This window comes from Semicossyphus pulcher, unplaced genomic scaffold (assembly GCF_022749685.1).
Source record: "Semicossyphus pulcher isolate SPU_LCO1_2020_fin unplaced genomic scaffold, fSemPul1.0.p SCAF_12, whole genome shotgun sequence".
NCBI classification, from domain to species: domain Eukaryota; kingdom Metazoa; phylum Chordata; class Actinopteri; order Labriformes; family Labridae; genus Semicossyphus; species Semicossyphus pulcher.
Genome location: NW_027211626.1, coordinates 23,898,819 through 23,917,414, shown reverse-complemented (window position 1 = coordinate 23,917,414; position 18,596 = coordinate 23,898,819). Strand labels below are relative to the sequence as shown.

Below are 18,596 nucleotides of genomic sequence, written 5' to 3'. Positions count from 1 at the left end.
AAAAAAAACAAGACACAGAGCCTTCATTTGTGTAGTCGTTTGATTTTGAATAAAAAATTCAGTGGAGCAAATGTTTTAGATTCTATACTATGTGTTGCCCAATGGATTTGCAGCTCATATTTAATGAATGCATTTTCAAGTGTGCATTTCGTCTATTTATGTTGGACTTTGTGGTTACCACAAATAGCTGTGTGTGTAACTAATAACAGCACATTGGGTGACTTTTAAAGTGCCAGCAGGCCTTATTCATGAAAAGGAATTTCGATATGGGATCCTACTATTGTAAGTCATTAATGTCTGCTGTGAAAATGGCCTACAAAACTGTTGATGCTGTGTAGATGGGGCTCTGTAGTAGAGATTGCAAAATGCTAGTAACTGCAGGTCATTTAGCTCATACCTTTTCATGTAGGAGTGAGCTCCTTGTATGTGCTTATATTTCTGTTATTGTTATATTGTCAAATGTATTACACATAACGCTGTGGCAACGTATTACGATTGAAAAGTAACATGGAAAGCCTTACTTAGCGCTATTTTGCTCGTGCGCGTGCACTGCATGCGCGCCCCTCTATCGGCTCCATCCCCTCTCCTTCAAACATCCGGTTCCTCGGTGTCATATGACCAGCACTCTGCTGTCATTTCTGTTATTCAGCACCAGTTAGCAAAGCACAGCGACCAACGTTAGTTTTCTCAGGTTTTCTTTTCTTAATCCGACGATGGCAACAGTGGTGGCAAACAGGGCGATGGACGTCAACGGATTGGCAGCAGCTGCAAGGACACACACGCAGGCTGTGACCAGAAACTACATCTCTCAACCCAGGCTGAGTATGTAACGTTAGCAGGCTGTGGAAGTAGCTGCAGCTTTAGCTACTGGCTAACTGGGGTTGCTGCATTCAATGACAAGCGAATGGCTAGGAATCCACCTTGTTATCAGAATACACAATTAAAATGATTAAGCTGTACAAATATCATCAAAATATCATTCTTACCCTGTTTAAATGGGAAAATAATCAACCTGTATCAAGGACAGACAGGCCAGTCTGTCACTAGTCTTGATATTCCCAGTGATCGGGAACGCACCACACAAGTGCAGTAACGTTAAAGCTAACAAGCTAGGTGAGGGTACAGATTTGGAGTCACGATTAAAAATAAACTTGCTGTTTTTATATGGGTAATGAAATGCGGGATGATTTCAAAATGAAGTCTTCTGTGATTGCCCTTTGCTTGACACGCTATATTTGTCAAACTAGTTACGCTTGTGCATTTTTGTCTAATAGTAAACTAGCCCGACTAGCATGCTAGTTGTAGCTAGAGCCGAAAGGCTCTTGTCGTTGTTAACCATTTGTCCTGCGCGTTTTTAACCATGCCAATCGTAAGTATAGTAAGAATATCTACCATGTTATGCGAACGTTAATTTTATTTAAGTACATTAATATAATTGTCTCTTGGTTAATGTTTGACGCAGCTGAATGTCAAGCGCAGTGGATTAGCTAACACTGCAGACAGTCAGCTGACTCCGAGCCACACGAATGAATGACGCGGCGTACAAATATGATTTTGATATTTTGGATGGAGATAAAAAAAAACGTATGTAAGCTTTACTGCTTAAAGAGCGTATTTTCTGTCATGAATACACTTTGCAGCGCTATGATTATTATTCTGCATCGAAATTTTGTTAGCTTTAGCATGTTAAAGCACAGAGCAGTGACAGATGGGATGATCTCTCATGTGACACGATCACATGAGCGCTGAAGCCTGCAGTGAATAGATGCAGATGAATGTTAGTGTACAGTAGTAGGCCATTTGCTATAAAGTGTTGCTTTAACAGTGTATCTATGTTCATAATCAACAGTATTGTTATTCTTACCATAAAAGTCGGCATATTTCATAATGAAAAGTGAACATTTCTGTGTCCATGGTTGATCATAGTGAAACTGAAATTGGTAAATTGCTGTTGAAGTTGTGGGGAAAGTGCTAAATGTATATTTCGTTGTGCTATAGTGTTAAGTTAAAAGCAGTCTTGCTATGCAGTAACATTTTTGGATATTATTCATCAGGTATTGTATGTATTACATTATTGGAGATAAATAATGTAATATATTATAAGGATATAACTAACATCTTATAATCATTAGTAAAGCTGTAAATACGTGTCTTGGTAATTTGAAAAGTTGATTGGTCAATAAATTGTGAAAAAAATCTCATTGCAAGTCCAAGTTGACTTCTGCAAATAGAATCTTTAGTTAACCCAACAGTCAAAAATCCCACGACGTAAAATACTCCTATACATTTCAGAATCTGAAACCACTGAATGGTTGGCATTGAACGTATAAGATAACAGATTGATTTATTATCATAGTTGTAACTGATTGATTTATAATGTGTAACCATTGAAAATACATTTCAGGAATTGGGTTGGCTATAATCAACATTGCCTGAAAAAATCTGCCACATGATTTATGTATAGCCTATGTGTCATCTATTTTGCATAAAGCTATAATTTTGATTAATTGACTTTTATGGATTTAAACATCAAGTCTTTATGTGTCCATAGTTAACCTTACATGGAATTAAATCAGTAAACCTATCTGGAAGACCTGACCTATAAATTATCCCGTTACTCTGTAGGATTTAATCAGAGAATTATAGAGAATGGAGATGGTACTTTCACGGGGAGTGTTTTAAGTTAACTGATTAACACTGTGGTAGTTTCACTCAAGAATGTACACATGGCTGTGTTGGTTTGATTAGTTAATCACATGGTTTTTAAAGATGTCAGAGTTTTAGATCAATGTCTTGTTTTGGTAATGGTTAAGTAGTATCTTGTAATAAAAAGATGCAAATAATTGTTCCATTGTTCTTTCAGATCAGACAAAGGCATATTTAACTAGCCTTATCTACCTCACTGACCACTATGTTAATGTGATGGCCTTATTGTTACTTTTTTGACCATGTTGATTGCATTACCTGAACTAGCACAGGGAGTTTTGACTTGACCAATGATGTTTGGCACTTTGCTCTGTGTACCTGATGTTGAGCCTCTACCTTGACTTTCATTAAGCTGTTGAATATAGCCTGCGAGATGTGAAGCTGGCAAGGTGATGTTTTTTCCAAGTGTCAGGGAAGCAAGCATGGACTAAAAGCCTCTTAGCAAACTAGAAGAAAATGACTTAATGGAGCTCGAGCCATCTGAGAGCTAAGCAGAGAGGATGCAACATGTGATAAAAACCTCGTCCTAAAAACTATCCTGCCTCTGAAATGCTCTAATTTTGTTATAGCAGAGTAGCTAGCCCCTTTTTCTCTTATCAAATGCATTACAGCAGTGGTCCATTCCGATGACAAGGCAGCGAGTAAAATGATGATTTTATAACCGTTAAGAAACGTCTGATGTGCGCCTCTATTACTGCAGGTGCTGCATTTATAATATTTCTTTCTTTTCTGTAGACATGTAGGGGCTAGAGAAAATGTTCTTTATTTTGTAGTTGTTATTTCTTACATTAGAGTGGCTAATGCTGCTTTTATTTAGAGGCATTCACAGAGGCCTCAGGTGTAGTTTCCTAGAATTGAGGACCCTAGAATTTACAGAATTTATTAAATAACATAACTTCCAATAATCATACAAACACCTGTTTGCCACAGCTGACCGTCCAGACCATAGACTATAAGTAGATGTCTTAACCTCTGTTTTCAAAAGGGAAGCCAATTGGAAAGTGCCTTAAACCTGCACCTTTCTAATGGCCAGCAGTGGGCAATGGGTGTCACCACAGTTTCAACGTCCACTTCTTAGGTACAGTTTTTGACCAAGCCCATGTTCTGTCTTGCTCAGCAAGTCCCTTGAGAAGCTAGGTCAGATAAGATGATCCAGGCTACGTCCACATCTTCCACCAGAAGAGGATCACATGACTGGGTTGGGATGAATCAGAGGGCACGTCATGACTGATAAGACCGAATCAACAAGCGAGTTTTGTTGTTTTGAACCAACAGTTCCAAGCCCAAGACTTTTCATTCACAAAATTACAAAAGCAACAAATCCTTACATTTTGCTACTTGGAAAGTTAGCGGTTGGTTTATCAAGGAAGAATTTAGATGCAAGACTGTTTTACTGTCCAATCAGATTAGCCGACCATCTAGTAAACAGATTTACATTGGAGAACCTATGTTGGATGGGGGGTCCAAATGCCTGTGGATACAACAAATAAGGGAACAAATATGCAACGTAGTGCTAGGCTCTTAAAATGGTTAAGTATTACCAACATTCATTTTATAAGGCCCATACATCATACACAGGCATTGGGTGTGACGTGCTACGCAACATAGACCAAACTACAGTCCAGTTGTTTTTAATACTAACATGATAGCGAATTTAGATTGTTCGATATTTGTTGTAGCCACGTTGGTTGTTTATAAAAATGCCTCTATGACTCTTGTAGCCAATCGGAATGATTTCACTTAGCTGTTGGGCTCTGTGGCAGATTCAACATACTTAATCGTCCAATAGGTACAGTATGGGACACCGCAAAAACTAGAGCAACAGACTCCCATCACTAGCCTGGCATTTGCCAATGGCTGACTGCAAAGCAGGTGTGTCCCTCAGACTTTAGAAAGTACCTCCAGAGCCACAGAAGAAATTTATGCAACGGTTTCCACTGTCTTGTAGTCTTTTAATGACAAGAAAACTGATCTTGTAGTTTAAAATTTGTGGCTTGGCCTCTCTTAAATCAGCAATATTGGAAGATACTTGTGGTGTTATGACCAAATTGAGGCGAGTAGCTTTCTGAAATAGTTCCAACATAATCACATTATTCGTATTCGAATTTTGCTACCAATAAAACGCTTTCTCGATATTTCACAAGCAGGACTAACAGGCTAGCTCGCAGCTTAGCATTGGTTAGCCTCCTGGAGTTTCCATTTGCTCTTACTTTTTTACACCCCACATTGTGAAAGTCCAATTGCTCATCCTCTGTGGTTGTTATGATGTATGTCGTATTGTACTTATTCACATCATTTGTCAGTTGTGTGGAGAGAGAGCCAAACTGATGCACAAGGGATGGGCGGTATACCGGCTTCAATAACGTCACCGGTGCCAAGTTCTGCCACGACATGGACTTTGGAATTACTGGGATAAACGCACATGTTTTGGTTTTGATTTTAGTGCACACATGAGGGAGATTTACATCACCTAACACCGATGAAGTACGTAGCAACTAAAGCAGTGTTTCCCACTTGCCGACCAGGTGTATTGATGGCCGCTCAAGTAAATTTGGCGACTAACTATCCACGGTTGATTAACTACTGAACATCCTCCCCTTGCGCTCTGCCCCTGCTGTGAAAACGATAAAAATTCAAAAACGCAAGTTGATGCCCTATCAGGGGAAGAATATGTCAGCATGTGAAGCCGGTCCTCCATCTAGTAAATTCAGATATCATGAAGCTGAAAAGGACAAAAGACGACTGAGGGAGGATATTAATTCATCTTAGATTACTTCCCCAAATATTCTTTGTTGCTCAGACCCAGGTTACTCACCAATACAGTTCACTCACAGCTCGAAACAGGGCACGCTACTCCTCCCGAAAAACATGAAGGCCTTAAGCTAATTTTCATTCCTATTTTGCTCTAGAATCATGTTTTGAGTAGAGTAACCCTTTTCATTTCCTAATACTGTTACTGCAAAAAGCTAAATATGTTATAGGTCATATCGCCCACCCCTCACATGCACAGAATTGAGATTTGCCCCTGAATTGGCCTTGTTTCTGTTTCTAACAACCTACAGACTGTTTGCGGTGTCGGAAATGTCAGAGAATTTGTTCCGTATAGCCGGTTGCCATCAAACAGTCTATAAGATCACGATGTTGAGATGGTTTGTCACCACCTTATTGACTTGACAGGGCTCTAAGAGAGGCCGCTATTGAAAAGGCATTCAGAGACAAAGCAGGAAAATAAACAAATAAAAAGATTTCTCATCAGACCAAGTCTTTTCTTTAAAGAGGCCTTTGTCTCTCTCATGTCAAATGCGACAAAAGCTATTAGCCCACGAAATGGCTTGTCTTTGTTTTAGTGGTGCATTCTGTCATTTAGTGCTATGAAAAGACATGGAGCAAGGCACTATACTTCTTTGTGAAGATTTAATTAATGGTAATAATGTAGTCACGATAAACAAATGTCTCATCTGTCACTATGAAAGTAATTTCTATAAAATCAATGTTATTTCTGTAACAGTTCTATAATCCACATTCTAATTAGGCTTAAGCAGCTAGCTTGTCAGTAGAAAAAAAGAAACTCCCGTGGGCGTTTGCCATTCTTCTCATGAAAGAACATTAAAATGTAGGCTAAGGATTTGACACCATTTCTGTGGTTTTTTGAACAGAAACCAATTAAAGGCACACTTGGTTTGCTGACCACTCATTTATTTTGTGACATTCTTCTTCATACAATTCCTGGCTCATTTAGGGAAGTAAGTGCATATTGTCTAATATAAGAAGTTCCCCATGACACTATATCAGTCAAGTGATTTCCCCGACAGTGGTGGTGAGTAAATCTGTGCAGCGAGTCCAGAGTTGGGAAAGAGTCTTTCGGTTCTTCAGCCTTTAAAGAGGCACCACGACACACATCATCTTGTTTGTTCTTTATATTGATTTTTTAAAAATATAATGTTGTATCCATTATATGTAAACGGAGAGCATCACACTTGCACCCAGCCCCCAGTCTTAACCAAACTATGAGAATATTTGGGGTGCAGATTAGGGATGCACGATATTGGATTTTTTGCCGATATCCGATATGCCGATATTTTACAACTCATTTTGCTGATTACCGATACCGAATTTTTTTCTCCCCGCACACCTAATTGCAGAGATCATCAACTCTCTTCTGTATCTGAATCAGCGTACAGTATAATGGTGATACTTTCATCACATTTGTTACAGCGGTCGGGGTGACGGGTCTTGAGATGGTTAATCAAGTTTGTAGTGTTGAAAGACTTTGCCTTGGCTCCTCCTCGCATCACCGAAGCTGAGCAGTCATTGCAAATAGCAGTTTTGCGATCTATTTCGGACACTTTGAAAGACTTCCACACCACGGACATGTTGGCTTCTAACTCTCTCATGCTGCAGGTAGACACACGTGACATCATCACGCTGCACCGCCCCAGGTCTTCTTTGCGCCGGGGACATTGCGCCGAGGTCGGGCATTTAATCAAGTATGCAGCAGCCCATTATTTTATCGGTTAATTATATCGGCGGATACCGGCGTGTTGGCCGTTATCCGATAGTTCATTTTTAAGCCGATATCGGCCGATACCGATAACGTGCCGATAATATCGTGCATCCCTAGTGCAGATAAAGTTTAACAGCACTGTCCTGTAAAAAACTGAAGACACAATCCCTAAAGAAAGCTCACCACCTGCCTGTGACTCACATCCCTGCATGTGCGCTGCAGGTATAGCGAGTAAAAGATACACTCCACAGCACATGCGCTTTGTCTGTTCCATGTAGTCAAAGATGGCCAGCTTTATAAATATGCGCTGTGAAATGGCTGATAAAGCAGGGCTGCAAAGCAAGTGCTTTAATACAGTTGGCAAAAAACAAATACTGATTTGGACGTCCCCTTGCCATGAAAACTGACAAGACATCATGGTATTTGGGTCAACCTCATCCAGTATTGTAATTTTTAAGTGATATACTTGAAATCAATATATTGCTACTTTTGCAACAGAGATGTCGTGTTAACAAACCGCTCTACGTCTGATGTACTACGGCAAATAAAAAGGGCCCTACAGAAAAGAGGCCCAATTGCTCACAAAGTTTCTCCTGATTGTAGCCCAATTACATCTCCTCACAGTCAACGCAGTGAGGTAGGGACTCCTTTTTGCATGGAGCACCTATGTACCTGCAGCTTAAAAAGTATGTTTCATTATGTAGCACCACTGTCACAGATTAGTGCAATTAGCTGAAAAGAGGTGTGTCTATCCAAGCTGCTTTTTTAGGCCCGAATTATTTTAAGCTCATGTGAGGAGTTTTCTGATAGTTCTGAAACAGACTGAAATGTATTCTGATCACTCTACATGACCTACAAAAGCAAACCAGACCATCAGCGATGGATTGATTATTTCTATATAGTTATTTTTAATGTCTGAAACTGCTGGTAGGTGTCAGACGAAGCGATTTACTGCATGTTGCCTTTGTTTACATTTTCCAGGGCAAACATTTAAAGTGAGTGATACATGTGACTGTTAAAGAAAGCAGGATGAGATTTTCTGTTAAAAATCACCACTTAAGCATGTACAGGGCAAAATCAGCAAAGAGAAAAGAGGTACGGCTTTGTCCACAGGGGGCGCCAAAATCAAGACTAAGTTCCTCACAGCAGCTTTAACATATTTGTATTTGTTCTAAGAGTTGTCTGACAAAACATGTCTTTAACCAAACATCAAGCTTGGCCTTCATCCGTATTTGGTTAGTTGTACAGTGTTTTGTAATGTTGAAAGCACAAGGACTTTCTGCTGGTTTAAAACCTATTCGTAAAAGTGTTTTGCTGCTTTCATATCCAAAAACATAACAATTATCTTTTTTTCACCGCACAAATAAAATACGTGATAAATAGAACAGATTGTCATGTCTCAAACTCTCAAAGAAATAATGGTTGATATTACTGTATCACTGCGGGGAATAGGGATATGTTCTTCCTCGTATTTGTTGTGACCTTGGTGGGGTTTTATTTCCTGTTGAAGGTTACCTCAGTTTCATTTAACTGAGAATTGTTGGGATAGTAAAGCTGTTGTAACAATGAACTGTGGTAGAAAAGAGGTAGAGAATTGTGAATATTTTTATCGTTTCACAAAACGTGCCAGTTGTAGACATTGAAAGTTTGGTATTGTGCAGCGTAAACAAAATAAGTGTAATTCACAGAGCTGGAGGGTTTCGCTGAGAAAGAACGGACAGAATGATTATAACAGAAGAGCATGTATTCAGAATAATACCTGTTAGCTAACAAAACATAGTCCTACAAGGAACAGGAACACCAAACACGGGAGTTTCACCCAGGTAACTGAGGGTTCATTCCTGTGTGTAGTGTCACCTATATACATAAAGTTACAAGAAACTATTCCACTATAATAACTATATATTTATATCTAACTACATTTTTATTTAATGTCAGACTTCAGCAGATTTAACCGGTAAATTACTCCCAGCAATTACCGGATAACGGAAACCCTGGTAAGGTGTCAACATGAGGGCATGTTGCCTGCAACCACTAGGGGTGCCAACTTAGGAAGTACTCCTCTTGGTCATTTTAAAGGGTGGTCAAACAAATGACTCATGACGTGGCTGTGGCTCAGTGGTGGAGTCGGTCATCTGTCAATCAGATGGTTGGCGGTTCGATCCCCAGCTCCTACAGGCTACATGTCTAAAGCAAGAGTCTGAACACCTGATATTAGTTGCATTGCAGCCTCTGCCATCAGTGTGTGGATGGATGTGTGTGTGAAAGGGTGAATGTGACATGTGTAAAAGTGGGCTGAAGACTTGAAAAGTGCTTGAAGTGCAGTCCATGTGTTGGTATGGATTGAGGGGTTAAAAGAGTAGTATTTTCCTTGGTTAAAGCCCCTTCCCAGCTGGCGTCTAACAGTAGTTAATGGGTTATCAAATTGATCAATGAGGAAGCAGTGAAATGATACGATTCTTCAGATTCCATACGTTCATATGGCTAACAGCCTGGAACGCTGCAGTTCTTCTTAATCCTTTGATAACAGAGTCATACCTTTAGCGTGATGTCAGAGGAAAATGACTGGGCGCACACATACAGTGTAACGTTCTCTAAAGGTCCCACCTCTGTCTTGTCCTTTTCAGTTTCCCAGTTTTTACAGAAAAGGGGGCTCTTTGTGTACGGCAACTTTCCACCATTAACCGTCAATGGAAAAATGACTAGAAACAAGGGCTGTAGAATGAGTCTGGGGATTATAAGTAATCTTATTATGTCTATTTATTGACTAACTGTTGCAGGTTTTTTTGCTGTGTGTGTGTGTGTGTGTCTGTGTGTGGGGGGCTGGGGGTAAGGGCTGGTTGTAGGTTTGAGGCAATTAGCATTCCCATGTCCAGTGGGGCTGTGGGAATCCCTTGAAGTAGAGGCTAAGACATGATTGTGAGGCTGCACATCACAGCAGCCACTGCTTTGTAGCGCTCATTTATTGTCAGAACGATGATGCGCCCCATCTCCATCCCAGCTCGGAGCCCCCTCCTCCCCTTGAGTTCCTCCCTCTTTCAGCTGGGAAATTGAATTGTGTTGGAATGCTCTGTGCCTCTTTTCTCTGGCACTTGAATGGGCTCTTTAGTATTTCACACCAAGGTGTCCTTCAGGGTGCGAGGTCAGGCTACCAAAACAGCTTCTAGTGGCGGATTAGGACCAATTAACATCTTTGTACACAAAGGGCTCTGGCAGCTGAACAGGCTGCAGGGTGACCCACACTGCCGTTGCATGCCAAGCCAGGGGACTGCTGCACTTGAGCTGAAGTAGCAAAAGAGGGGTGGAGAAAGTTTTCCAAACCTAATGGGAAATGTTGCTACTTCACACCTCATGAACATATAGCCCATTGAGTAATCGTTATCTTGTGAAATGAGAGAGCAAACCACTTTTTTTAATCATCACAGTTATACGTAAGAGGGTACCATGAACTGTCCTGTTTTCTTTTTCTTTCATATAATGATGGGCTACCATATGGGGCCAGGGTTAGGCCTTTACTCCCTTTGGAACTGCTTATTCAAATAATATACACACTTGAGACTCAGTGTCACTGAATAGCTGATAAATTTGATATAAAGAATAAACCTTAAAAACACTTGAAGGACTTTTAGGAAGTTGTTATTCTGACATAAGATTTAAAGGCTTATAATTAAATTGAAACAGACTAACAGCAATGGCAATATTTCCCTCACATGTTGGGTTGTACGCATGCGTTAGGAATGAGATGGGTGCAATGTTCAAGCATCCACATACTGTGATCACAAAGTACATTTTAAATATGCATCATATATATATTCTGATGACTCGCGCTAATTTGTAGAGCTTCTGTTTTGCGCTGATGTTCAATGTCGTTGAGGGGAAAATCCAGGAGATGCCGACATTGATCCTTACAAAATATTAGCAAAGTGTCAAGTAAACTCTTGATGACCCTTTTAAAATGTTCTCTATATCTCTGTTTGGATGTCTCTGAAGTAATGTTGTGGTAGTCAAGGAAGGCAAAGCTATTACATTTACATTTACCTCCTTTTGTCAGTGTTGCCAAATATCAACCATTAAGATGCAGTAGACTTATGGATTTCTAAGAGGGTGCTATATAATTATGTAGCCCAATTTTCCCTGCATCATCATTATTATGATTATTATTATCATCAGCCTTCAGTTAATAGCCATATGTATCTCTTTTGGGATGTGTGGGTAATTTGTAGGCTAAGTGTAGCTGTTAAGTCCTTTTTTATAAACAAGGCCAACATAGACAGTCTGCCATTTTTGAGGGGAAAAAAAGGTTTGCTGTAAAAACATATGTTTTGATGGAATTTTCATAAATGGATGTTTTTTTTTCCAAAGGGCAAGTTTGGGTTAGAGGAGCAGTCTAAGGTTAAGTATGAAGATGTCAATCATTGTAATAATAATCATCTTTAATTCCTGGAGCAGTGTGGAAGCCATGGTCCGATCTTTGCTGGAGAAGACATTCTGTAGCTGATTTTTGTTTCGTATAGGACAAGTGTTCTTTACTCATTGTTGACTCGCGTCATGCTAGTTTAGCCGCTACAATAACAGCGAGCCGGTCCACAGGGATTTAATTTCAACAATTAAGGATAAGAGCTTTGTAGTGGTTAAAAAGCGCATGTTTCCACTGCTCCATGCTGTCTTCACTCATGTCGATGAGTGTACAATACAGATGATACAAAATACAAACAATAACTCAAATATAAGTGAGAATATAAAATATAAAGTGTATGGGTTAATGCAAAAGAGACTGTGCCTAAAAGAAAAAAACATATTACAATAGTCATCTATAAAAGTAGGCAGGAAGTAATGGTGGCAGTTAAATTGACAGTAATAGTGACAGTTATTATGTAATTGCACAAGATTAGGAGTTAAGTACTGTAGCGGAATAACCAAAACATACTCGGGCTGATTTGGAATTTTATTATTTTAATTTCAGATACATTTTGAACATACAAAATAGAATAAAACATGATACTGATACATCTGTGATAATACCAATACCAATATGTCGGTAGCAATTACTTTACGTAAAATTCAAGGAATATGTAATTGAGCACAAGCAAAATGTTGCCAACAAAGTGATTAGTTTTTTCCAACTTGAATAAAAATAGACCCTCTCTAAGTGGATTGTGTTTTAAATTTACACTGATACCACAATGCAATGATACTCGCAAGGCTGCTTTCTTCATCATACTCTGTCAACCGCTAACACGGACCACACAGTCATCTGAGCTGGGATACATGTGCTGCAGACAGTGCTGAGAGTGTTGTAAATAAGAAGTTGAAGCGTGTTCTGCTGGACAAACTATGTGATGATACCATTTCCATATCCTCCCAAGCATTGTTTGTTTACTGCTTTACATCTTCTGTAAAAAAACACATTCCATATTGGTCCAATTAAATTGACCAAACGATATCAGTCGAGCTCTAATTTCAATCAGAATTTTCAATAATGTTTTATGTTTGTATTTCAGTGCCAGTATCGGCCAAGAGATTTTTGTAGCAGAACTTTTCTCATGCGGATCTTTTGTTATGAAACATATGTTACAAGCGTAGGCCTTCATCAAAATGGCATGGCTCTTGATTACTTTGGTTTTATAGTAGTAGTGGCAACACACACACCTGCATTGTCCTTTCTATTGTCACAAATATATTGTCAAAATGGCAAAGCTGGAATATAAGTATCGTGCTCAGCAGTGTATTAAATTTAGTGATTTTACAGACAGGATAGCAGCTGCACATCTGTAAATACAATATATTAAAAGCCGACATCGATTTACTCCGATTTGAAGTGACCATTTGAGGGAAGCAATGGTTATTCATAAACTGCCAACCTCCCGGCACCCAGCCGCCACGCCGCCGAGCACAGTTCTGTAGAGCAAACAGAAAAATGTGTGTGAGAACTTGAATCAGTCAGCTGAATCCGGGCTCTGAGGAAGGAACTGAGATAAAGGATATTTGGAGTAAAACTCATTTTATTTTGAAGAGGAAAATGGAAAAAAAGAGAATTTTTTTTTGTGTCTGTGGTGCCCTTGGTTTTTATTGTGACACTTGAGCCATCTTTTCTCTTGCTCTCTCAATAGTCTGTGCCCCACCCTCCCACCACCATCTCCCATTGCACCCTCAACACACACACACACACACACACCCTGCCTGTCTGGCTAATAGAGGGTGAAATGCAGGTGTGTGTTGGGAAATGGCTGCAATACTGTAGCGCATTGACAGGTTATTTTGTTGGCCCCTGCCTAATTAGTGGCATAGTGGGTGCACCCCGCTAAGCTTTAGTGCTTTATGTTCCTACCAGTCTGCTCTAATTTCCTTGCGCCTTTGATATCAGCCCCAAGATTGACGGTTCACACATAAAGAGGAACACCAGGCCGATAGAAAAACCCAGTGGAAACAATGCCGCCACCTTCAGTCCCCCTCCCCTGCTCCCATGTCTTTGCATTTTACCCCCCGTCTCAGCAGATGTACAGCACGATGGTGAAGGGGGGAGTCAATGGATTTCTTGCAAACTCAACATAAACTGGCGTCCATGTCAGCAGAGTGAACGTTATTGCTTCATTTAGAGAAAGGGACATATTAGATGCAGACTGTTTGCTTTTCTGTTTGTTTCATTGGAGGATCTCTGATGTTTGACAGTCAGTTATTGCTCCATTTATCCAATATGGACGGTTTGTTTTGTAAGTAGCTCTCCTATTCGAAAGAGGAGCCATGTTCGCGATTAGCTGAGACATATCAGTTTCTCTCTATAGCTGCTTTTACAGGTCAAACAACAGTTTACAGTTCTGCCAATCTCAGATCCCATCGGCTATTGTCTGACAATTTGGCAATCTGGCGGAATCTGGCAATGTTGTCGGGCTTCCATTGCAGCCAACGCATATCTGAATAGCTTGAATATCCAGGCCAAAACTTCTTCTCCTATCAAAAGGTCATTCATTGTTTACAGTCTGACTGGCATTTTAAGATGCAAAAAATGGAGTTGGAGTTGAGACAAAATGTCTAACAACAGATGTCATTCATACGCAGTAAGCTGCCTGTAGACATTAATGAAAAGCTGAATAGATGTCCAATAAAAGGCGATGGCTTCGCCGCCTTCCTGCATACAACCAAAGCCTGTTTAAATGTGATTGTTAAATACTACTGAAACATCAAAGCGTAACTCGAACACATCCCACTTTCAGATTACGGATTTACCGATTCTTCATTCGTACAGAGATAAGTGTTTATAGAGATGAGGACACTGCTAACGTACAGTAGGTTAAGTAAGCCATTTTCTTTGTTGCTCATGGTGCTTCCATTGGTTTCGGTGTCATTAGCATTTTGCTCACAAGTTGCGCCCACATCGGCAGTGTCGACAGAGGTTTCGTCTTAATTTACTTTCATGATACGGCAAATAAACCTTTATAACAGTAGCAGAGTTTTTTCTGATTTGTGTCATATTAAGTTTCAATAACCTGCTTAAGCAAGAGTCCTCTTTTTGGTGAGTTCGTTCATTGTTTAGACTTTGGCAGTGGCGATACACGCTTGCTGGCGTTCATGGAAATAAGACTGTGCAGTGTTACAGCTCAAGGTGACATGTATGATGTGCATTTTTCATTGACTTTGATGAGGCTCCTGCAGTACATCTTGCTGTAGTTATTACGGTTTAATGTTGGGGAGGGCCGCAGACTATTCCCACTGAACTTCATCCAAGCTGAATATGTGCCTGTGTTATTATACCAACCATACATTATGTGAACAGGTTAATTTCATGCATTTTTCCCTGACATTTTGCCTGCCTTTGACATTTAGGCCAGGAAGTGCATGAAAGCTGTTTAAAACTCACCATGAAAGGTCAGCTGGTGATTATTAACAGTGTTGGCTGTAAGGAAGTGTATTTATTCCCATGTCTATTTGTGGCTTCAGCTGCACAAGGGACTGAACGTGAATGTTTTCGGTATTGTGTTATTCTCCTGCCCTGTAGCCTGTGGACATAATGGAATTAATAAACTATGTGACTCTCCTCTTTTTCAGCTTACTCCACTGTGTCCGGGGTAAATGGACCTCTGGTGATCCTGGATAATGTGAAGGTAAGACTATTAGTAATACTGCATTGTTATTTATGTTTACTCTTTTGTGGACATTTTTAGAATGTTTTAATGAAGTTGGAACAACATCACCACTAGTCAAACTGTGAACGACTTGTTCTCAAATGTAAATCAACACATGTATTTTTAGATTTACCCTCTATGTATAATATAAATTATGTTTTCAGACAACTCTAGTGAAACTGAATGAAATGTTTTTTGTAGTTCCCAAGGTACGCTGAAATTGTTCACCTGACTCTGCCGGATGGCACCAAGAGGAGTGGGCAGGTCCTGGAGGTGATTGGAAGCAAGGCCGTTGTGCAGGTGAGAAACAGAATCAACGCCGACCAACTGGCACCCATTAACACTGCTGCTTATATTTTTAACAAATTCTACTTTGAGTAACAATTCGTTTTTCCCTTAAAGTAATAATCTCGAGTATCTCAGTCTTGTTCTCTTTGGCGTCACCTATGGCAATAAACTGTAATTGTGGGACCCAGATATCCAGACAATGTTGAATGTGTGACGTCCACGGTTGGCTCCGGCTGTAACACTTGATTCCTTTTTAGACTGTTTGCCTTCATCTGAGCGTCGAGTATGTCTCTTTTTCTTTGGATTTTCACATATTTTTGAAGTTGTATTTGTAGTCATCGATCTTTTCTTTGTTTGTTCAGCCATAGTAGATTACTGTTTACTCGCAACACTTGCAGAGACCGGAAAAGCAGCCCCTTAGCTCCGCCTACCCTCTCTGGCAGACCAACCACTGCTGGCTGATGGGAAACGCGTCACTATCTGGGCGCTGCTTGTGATTTTTTTTCAGTAAAAGTCGCCTCAGACACCCAGTCCATAATTATACTATATACTGCAAATGCAATGGCTTTCAACAGTGGGCCATAGGCTCAATCAACATTGAGTTACCTCATTCGGTGATAGATAGTGACTTAACAGACATTTAATTACATGAAAATCTTCAAGATTATCACTTTGAAAACCATATGAATGTACTTAAAGAAGACATAGTCTTGAGTCATGCTTTAAAAACATGATACTCTCTTTGATGGTGGGGTTTTGCAGGATGTGACATTGCATGTTTCAGGAAAGGAAAGGTTAAAGGTGCCGTTTAAGTGGATGTTGTGTTGTTTTTGTTTGTTTATTATTTGGGATTTTCCCAGGTTTTATTCTGGAATATCCAGATCCATTTGCACTTCCGTTGCCCCATGCTCCGTAACATCTGTTGTCACACTATCTGTCAGTCCCCGAGTCCATCTGTCCAACACTTTGGCCTAAACTATATATTATAATATAAGGATAGGATATAACCATGAAATTCTGTACAGACATAAATGGTTTCAGAAGACTGTTTTTTGTTGTTGAACGATCTCAACAACTATTGTATGGATTGGTATAAATTTGCTACACACATTCATGGTCCCTAGAAGATGAACTGTTTTATTCTCCCGACTTTGAATCTAGCACCATGAACAGGTCAAATTTCAGTCTATCAATGCTTTTGTGTTTTTGGCAAATATCTGTCACTGTCTTGAGATTTATTTTTAATAACTTGTCATGTCTGTGTGCGTTCAGGTGTTTGAGGGAACATCAGGTATTGATGCGAAGAAGACAGCCTGCGAGTTCACTGGTGATATCCTGCGTACACCAGTATCAGAGGACATGCTGGGTATGTGCAACCTGATTTCATACTGTTGTCGCGTGCACATTTGGGTATAACAGCCCACTAAATAAAGTAAAAAATCCTGCTATTAGTCCACAGATCACATCTATCATTCTAACACAGAGAGGAGAAAATCGCTCTTAAAATTGATATTCTGCAAATGTGCTTATTTTACTTACACTTTCAATCTGTTCAGTCAATGTTAAAAGCAGAACAGCGCTGAATCCAACCTTTTTTCCTCACTGTTCTTGAATGTCTCAATCAGTGTGATTATCTCAGTACAGCACAAGGTTACATATATTTGAATAGCAGTAGAAAGTAAATCTGCTTTTGTTTTTGAAGTATCATTAATCACGTCCATGAATTTATAATTACTTCTACTTGTTACTTGTAGACTCGACAAGAGCCATCAGAGCCACTCTTAACTGTTTAGAGTCTTACTCAAAACAGAATAGAGCAGATGTGGTTGGAAGTGTCATCTAATGAATTTCGTTTTATCTCTGTTTCTTAGTAATTATCTTTGAATCAACTTCCAGATAATCCAAATAGTTGTTATTTATCAAATCACAGCCTTAAATTCTTCTTGTCTTCAAATTAACAAATCCTCCTCTTTCAGGGCGCGTGTTCAACGGCTCAGGCAAACCCATCGACCGTGGACCCAGCGTGCTGGCTGAGGACTACCTGGACATCATGGGTACGACCTCAATAACCAGTTGTCCTGAAGTATCTTCTTGTACCATATCTTCTCAGCCAAATGGATGTCTATTACAAATATGTTACATTATGAAAGCTGTTTCATAAATGCTTCTTACAAATGTGCAATCGTACACATTTTACACGTGAACTTCTTTCATAACGATAAAGCACAATAAAAAGTATTAAGACATGTTACTACACCGTTAAATCTCCTACATGGCTGTGCGGCAACAGGGCAGAGTGTTAAACATCATTACTTATTTGTTTTGTGCCAGTTTTAGACCATTTAAATCAGGCAGAGTTTACATTTAGTTTTTGAGAACTTTGGCTAGTTTTGTAACAAAATATGTAAATGTACATTTGTATATATTGGACCTTGTTTTAAAAACTGTTTATATTTTTTTACCCTTTTTAACTGCATGTTCAAGAGGACAAAATTTGTAGTTGTTCGTGACTTGAATCTGCTATTATTTAAAGACTGGTTTTATAATTTGGTCCAATTTAGATCCAGTCCAAAATGAAAACATTGGCCCGCTCATTACCCTTCTACCCAGTTTCCTAAAAATCAGACCAATAGTTTTTCTGTAATTCTGCTGAAAAAAATACAAACGGCTATGAAAACATGTCCTCCTTGATGGAGGTAATAATACATTATTATACATTAATAGAGTGCTTTTCTGGGTACCCAAAGACACATGTTAACTTGTAACTTCTAAAAAGTCATCATATTTATTCCACATATTGGTCACATAGATGATCTAATCACACTTTCCACTCCATCATTTACACTGCCGCTAATAATAATGTCCTTTTTTATGTTATTCACTTTTATTATGTTTCTTTATTCAATGTCATTGACCTCACAGATCTTGTGACTACATTAGGAACTATAAGATGACGAGTGCCGTCAGCAACAACTGAA

General features: G+C 39.5%; 1 protein-coding gene across 1 annotated transcript in view; it reads left to right on the top strand.

The window, feature by feature from the left end:
• The first annotated feature begins 617 nt into the window (after positions 1 to 617).
• The window catches only part of atp6v1ba (ATPase, H+ transporting, lysosomal, V1 subunit B, member a), a 36,919-nt gene continuing 18,940 nt past the window's right edge, over positions 618 to 18,596 (top strand). The window contains exons 1-5 of the mRNA XM_069658787.1: positions 618 to 822; positions 15,254 to 15,309; positions 15,532 to 15,630; positions 16,891 to 16,984; positions 17,595 to 17,672. Of these exons, the coding sequence (XP_069514888.1) occupies positions 714 to 822; positions 15,254 to 15,309; positions 15,532 to 15,630; positions 16,891 to 16,984; positions 17,595 to 17,672 (436 nt within the window). The 5' untranslated portion in view covers positions 618 to 713. The remainder of the gene's footprint in view (positions 823 to 15,253; positions 15,310 to 15,531; positions 15,631 to 16,890; positions 16,985 to 17,594; positions 17,673 to 18,596) is intronic.